The sequence below is a fragment of the Carlito syrichta genome, unplaced genomic scaffold, assembly GCF_000164805.1.
Source record: "Carlito syrichta isolate Samal-C Ts95f unplaced genomic scaffold, Tarsius_syrichta-2.0.1 Scaffold304878, whole genome shotgun sequence".
NCBI lineage: Eukaryota > Metazoa > Chordata > Mammalia > Primates > Tarsiidae > Carlito > Carlito syrichta.
The window spans coordinates 54363-60802 of record NW_007248974.1 but is presented as its reverse complement, the minus strand read 5'-3'; the positions used below and the strand labels follow the sequence as shown (position 1 = coordinate 60802).

General features: G+C 53.4%; 1 protein-coding gene across 1 annotated transcript in view; it reads right to left on the bottom strand.

Annotated features, from left to right (window-relative positions):
- Positions 1-4651, bottom strand: part of TSGA10IP (testis specific 10 interacting protein) — a 13158-nt gene extending 8507 nt beyond the window's left edge. Inside the window, exons 1-4 of the mRNA XM_021713932.1 lie at positions 4505-4651; positions 2621-2757; positions 1811-2526; positions 1486-1633 (exon numbers count right to left, since the gene is read on the bottom strand). Of these exons, the coding sequence (XP_021569607.1) occupies positions 1486-1633; positions 1811-2526; positions 2621-2757; positions 4505-4651 (1148 nt within the window). The remainder of the gene's footprint in view (positions 1-1485; positions 1634-1810; positions 2527-2620; positions 2758-4504) is intronic.
- Positions 4652-6440: the final 1789 nt, after the last annotated feature.

Genomic DNA, 6440 nt, shown 5'->3' with positions numbered 1-6440 from the left:
TGGCCAGGCACAGTGTCTCTCACTTATAATCCCAGCACTTTGGGAGGGCAGAGGTGAGAGGATTGTCTGAACCCATGGGTTTGAGACCAGCCTCGGCAACTTGATGAGACCTCATCTCTACAATAAATAAAAAAATTAGCTAGGCGTGGTGGCACATGCCTGTAGTTCCAGCTACTTGGAAGGTTGAGGTGGAAGGATCACCTGAGCTCAGCAGGCCAAGGCTGCGGTGGCTGTAAGCATGCCACTGCACTCCAGTCTGGGCCACAGAGTGAGACTCCAACTCAAAAAAAAAGAAAGAATGGAGGGTGATATAAGAATCCCTCACATGCCACTTTTAACCAGTCACTTTAGCCCATTGAGCAAGCCTCTAAATATATCTTTAATGGACGCCCCTCTCCATCCACAGGGCCACCTGGCTCATGCCCTTATCATCCCTCTCCTTGACATTGCCAGCAGTTTCCTCACAGCCTCCCTCAGCTCCCACCATCTCTTGTTCAAGCCCAAGTGTAGCAATTATCTAACTGAGCACAACTGCCCATCTGTCTCCTTTTCTAGACTTTGAGTTTCTCAGAGCTGGGGCCAAGTCTTCTTTATCATTATATCCTGAGGGTCCATGAGTAGAAAATATCTGTTGCATTAATGGCTTAGTTAATAGATTCATGGGTGGATAGAAGAAAAGATGGGGAATAAATGAAAAGTGGCTTGTGTCAATAGTGGCTTGTGGCCAAGTAGACAGAGGAATGAATAGATGAATGGTTGAATGGATGTTATCAGTAGTTGGATGAATGAATGGATAGATGGATGGATGGATGAATGGATGGGATGGATGGATGGATGGGAGGCATGGATGGATGGATGGATGGATGGAGTGGATGGATGGGGTGGATGGATGGGATGGGATGGATGGATGGAATGGATGGGACAGATGGATGGGATGGGATAGATGGATGGGGTGGATGGATGGGAGGGAGGGAGGGAGGGATGGAATGGATGGATGGGGTGGATGAATGGTATGGATGGATGGATGGACTGATGGATGAAATGAATGGATGGAATGGGATGGATGGATGGGAGGAATGGATGGATGGATGGGGTGGATGGATGGAATGAGATGGATGGATGAAATGGATGGAATGGGATGGATAGATGGGATGATGGATGGAGGGGTGGGAGGTATGGATGGATGGATGGATGGATGGATGGTTGGAATGGATGGAATGAATGGATGAATGAATGGAGTGGATGGATGGGGTGGGTGGATGGAATGGATGGGATAGATGGATGGGGTGGATGGATGAGAGGGATGGATGCATGGGATGGATGGGATAGGATAGATGGATGATGGATAGATGATTGGAAGATCAGAAAGATTGGTGAATGGATAAAGAAATGAATGAGAGTATGAATGACTAAGTGTCCCCTGGGGAACTGGCTCCTTCTCTATTCCTCACCCTTGGCTACCACTCCCTTGCTCTTCCCCCTTACCTGGTGGCCTCCTGTCGTTTGTGGAAGGTGCGAGTAGGGAAGTTGGCAAACAGGAAAGATTCATCGTCGCCCAAAGCATGGGCCTTCTCACTCCGGTTGGAGGCCTGGAAAGCAGCCCGCAGAGACTTCCAGGGCTGCTTTTGGGGGCCTATCCACAGTGGGGCCAAGTCAGGCTTGCCCTATCTTCCAGCCCGCTGGGCAGTCCCACCCAGCACCCAGAGCATGGCCCATCCCTTCTGAACTCCCAACCCCAGGGGTGGGCTCCCCGATGGCTCACCCCACCATATAGCCTCTGGGGAACCCAGGCACTGAGCTGCACTCTCACCACAGTCTAATTCTTGCTGTAGCTGCCTGTGCAACTTCTCCAGATCCCACGGCCCCTCCAGCTCCTTGGCCCTCGACTTCCTCCCCTGTGGTCCTTGGAGTTTGCCGGGGCTGGAGCTGCTTCTCCGGCTCGGGCCGTGCAATTCTTCCTCATCCAAGGCCTCCTCTCCAGAACTCTGCCCCTTTTTCTGAGAACCAGCCCTCTCTCCATGCTCCCCTTCCTCAGCCTCCTTTGTGGTCTCTGAGGACTGCTCGTCTTCTGAGATGAATCCTCTCCTGAAAAGCTGGGGCAGTTCCCCTGGGCTCAGGTCCCTCTCAGCCTCCTCAGCACCAGGGCCTTCCAGCTCAGCAGGACTTGCAGCCTCTGTTCCTGATCCTGACCTCTTCCCAGATGGCAGGAGGCCACATGCACTGGGGGGCTCCAGCCCTTGGTTCTCCCCTTTGCCGGGAGGGATGGGGACGCCACCCCAGGCCCCAAGCTGCTGTCCCCTCTTCAGGGTTTGCACATCTGTCTTCCAACAGCAGTCATGGGCCTCTGGGAGGTTGGCTGTGGACTTGTACCTGGACTTGTGCTGAGAGGCCTCGGTGAGCAAGGGCAAAGCTTGGTGGCCAGGGGCCGAGGGGGCGCTCGGCTCAAGCGGAGCTCGGCCATCTATGGTGACACTCTCCCAGGCCCACTGGAAGGGGAAGGAGGGCTTCCGAGGAGGGTGGAAAAGACTGAAGAGGGAGAGGGTAGGAGTGGGAGGGGGTCAGTGGCCATGGATATCCCCAACAGGGTGTGCCCCCCCCAGCCTGTCCCACGGCTCCTTACTCCTCAGCCTCGGCAGGGCCCTGTCCTTTCTTGTTCCGACCCCTAGGCCTGTGGTCCTTCTTTGTGGTCTGCCTTGCGCTCTGAGACCTCTGTTGCGGGCCTTGAACTGGCATACCATCACCGCTCCCCAGGCTTCCCTGGGATGGATGGGATAGGACAGATGGATAGATGGATAGATCATTGGATAATCAGAAAGATTGGTGAGTGGATAAAGAAATGAAGGAGAGTATGAATGACTAGTGCCTCCTAGAGACGGGGGGGGGAGGCCAGCACATTGTCACCTCCTCCGTGGGGCCCCCCTCTGGGCCCTCCCTACCATTTTTATAGACTGGTCTGCATTTTTTTTTTTCACTGTCGCCCAGGCTGGAGTGCAGTGGCACACCTCATGGCCACGGAAGCCTTGATGTGCTGGGCTCAGGCAAAACTTCCACCTCAGTTTTCCAAGTAGCTGGAACCACAGGTGTGTGCCACCATGCCCGGCTAATTTTTTGATTTATTGTGGAGATGAGATCTCGTCAAGTTGCCCAGGCTGGAACTGAACCTGTGGGTTCAGGCAATCCTCTCGCCTCGGCCTGCCAAAGTGCTGGGATTACAAATGTGAACCACTGCGCCCAACTCTGGTTTGCATATTAAAATTGCAACATGGCCATTTCTCTCACCCATGCCAGCTCTGGCACGTTTCTCTATCTTTCCTCTCTTCTTTCTCTGATGAACTTTGTTTTAAAAATAAAAAATAAGCCGGGTTTGGGGGCTCAGCCTGTAATCCCGCACTTTGGGAGGCTGAGGTGAGTGGACTGCCTGAGCCCGCGGGTTCGAGACCTGCCTGGGCAACTTGGCGAGACCTAGTCTCTACAATAAATCAAAAAAATTAGCTGAGTGTGGTAGCATCCGCCTGTAGTTCCGGCTACTTGGAAGGCTGAGGCAGAAGGATCACCGGAGCCCAGCTGGTCGAGGCTGCAGCGGCCGGGAGTGGCCACTGCACTCCAGTCTGGGTGACAGAGTGAGACTCCAACTCAAATAAATAAATGAATAAATAAAAACAAAACTGCAACACGAGGCCAGACTCGGTGGCTCACTCCTGTAATCCCAGAACTTTGAGAGGCCAAGATGGAAGGTTACATGAGCCCAGAAGTTTGAGGCCAGGCTAGGCAACATAGCAAGACCTCATTTCTACAAAAAAAAAATCAAAAAATTAGCCAGACAGGGTGGTGCCACCTGTATTCCCAGGTACTCAGGAGCCCGAGGCGGAAGGATCACCTGAACCCAGGAGATCGAGGCTGGGTGCACTGTGATTGTGCCACTGCACTCCAACCTGGGTAACAGAATGAGACTCCGACTCAAAAAAAAAAAAAAATTGCAACAGCTGCCATGTACTGGGCAACTATCACGTCCAGGCACTAAGACGCTCAACCTTCTCAAGGGCTCTATGAGGTCGATACCGCTATCACCCCATCTTGCAGAAGAGAAAACTGAGGCTCAGAGAGGCTGAGTAGCTGAGGTCACACAGCTGGGAAGTGGTGGAGCCAGGAGCTGAATCTGTAATCTTTCCCCAGAGTCCGGATTTGCCACCATTGTGCTGTGCTGGCCCTGGGTCATGGTCTGTGTTTCCAAACGTCCTGTAAGGTCCCAGCCCAGTGACAGCCAAGGTGGAAGCAACTTATCTTTCGGAATCGCTCTATCATCCCAGGGGGTCATCCCTGGACATCATTCTCAACTTCAGACCCACACTCTTTGGGTCTTTTTCCTGCTCAGGCCTCCCTCTCACTGGGGCCTCAACTCCAGTCTTGTGACCTCTCAAGGACCTCCTGTGGCCCAGGCTGCCTTGGCCTGGAATAGCCCGCCTGCCTGTGGGCAGTTAGAAGTCCCCCACTGGGCCCCCCTCACCTGCTCTTTCTGGGAGATGGTGGACAGAAGCTTGAGTAGCCCCGTGCCCAACCCTGGAGCCTGAAGCTGTATGTCTTGCCCTGGTCTTGCGGACGTGGTCCTGACCAACTGTTGGTGGGTGTTTAGCATATTGGTGTCCTGCTCCATCCCCCACCCTCACCTGCCGGCCCTGGAACTGCCCTGCAGGCCATCTCTATGGCAACCGGTCCTCAGTCAGTCTCAAGGGCTCTGGCGCAAAGTATGCCAGGAAGGGGCTGGCCAGGGAACGTGAGGCTACCCTCCTTCCGAGAGAGTTCAGCAGGATGCTGAGGAATGCTTCAGGCCTAGGAGTCCAAGACTCAGGGCCTAGCCTTGCTTTGGTTCCTGCCTCTGCCACAGACTCCCCCTGTGACCTGGTGTAAGTCCCCTGTGTTTCCCCATCTCTCTGTAAAAGGAACCTCAGGATCCAGACATCTCAAAGGGGTCTCATGTCCCATAAAAATGCCCAGGTACTGCCTGAGGTGGGTCATTCCCCCCAGCCTGTCTCCTGGGCTGCCCACTCAGCCCTGGTCGAACTGTGGGAGCCAAACCGATCTTCCCGAGATTTTGTTTAAACCACCTGGCCTCTGGCCAGGCTCGGTGGCTCAGCCTGTAATCCCAGCACTTTGGGAGGCAGAGGCAAGAGGATTGCCTGAGCTCATGGGTTCGAGACCAGCCTGGGCAACTTGGTGAGACCTCGTCTCTACAATAAGTAAAAAATTAGCCAGGCATGGTAGCTTGTGCCTGTAGTTCCAGCTACTTGGAAAACTGAGGCAGAAGGATCGCCGGAGTCCAGCAGGTTGACACTGGGGTGGCCGTGAGAGTGCCACTGCACTCCAGCCTGGGCAACAGAGTGAGACTCTGACTCAAAACAAACTAACAAACTACCTGCCCTCTACCCAATGACAGGGCAGGAAAGGCCAGGAAGTTGAACACTGTGCCCAGGAGAGAGGGGCAAGTCATTCAAAGCCTTGGGGTGGCTCTGGAAGGAGTCACAGCATTTAAATCTTATCCTACACATGACTGGGCACAGTAGTGCGTGCCCATAAGTACTTTGGGAGGCTGCGGTGGGAGGATCGCTTGAGCTCAGGAGTTTGAGACCAGCCTGGGCAACAGAGCGGGACCACGTCTCTACAAAAAAAATAAAAATAAAAATAAGCTGGCCAGGCGCAGTGGTTCAGCCTGTAATCCCAGCACTTTGGGAGGCCAAGGCAAGTGGATTGCCTGAGCTCACAGGTTCAAATCCAGCCTGGGCAACTTGGCGAGATCTCGTCTCTACAATGAATCAAAAAATTAGCTGGGTGTGGTATCACACACTTGTAGTTCCGGCTACTTGGAAGGCTGAGGCTGAAGGATTGCCGGAGCCCAGCAGGTTGACGCTGGGGTGGCCGTGAGAGTGCCACTGACTAAAAAAAAAAAAAAACCAAGTGTGGTGACATGCACCTGTAGTCACGGTTAGTCAGGAGGCCAAGGGAGGAGGATTGCCTGAGCCCAGGAGGCTGAGGCTGCAGTAAACTGTGCTTGTGCTACAGCACTCCAGCCTGGGTGACAGAGTAAGACCCCAACTCAAATACATACATTCATATATACATAGTACTGCTCATACACACTCTGTTTCTCCTTCTTGTAGGCTGCCATCCTCCTCCCTTACGTGAGACCCCTGGTAGAAGTCACATGTGTAGACTTCTCCATTTTCAGAATTTGAGACCCTTCTAGACTCAAACCCAGTTTTGATTTCTTGGACAGTCCAAAGCCCTGGTCTACTTTCTTCCTTGGCAGAGGGCAGGTCTGAGATTCACAGGTTGATATTTTCTTTTTCTTTTTCTTTATTTATTTTTGAGTTGGAGTCTCACTCGGTCACCCAGACTGGAGTGCAGTGGCCGCTCCTGGCCACCGCAGCCTCGACCTGCTGGGCTCC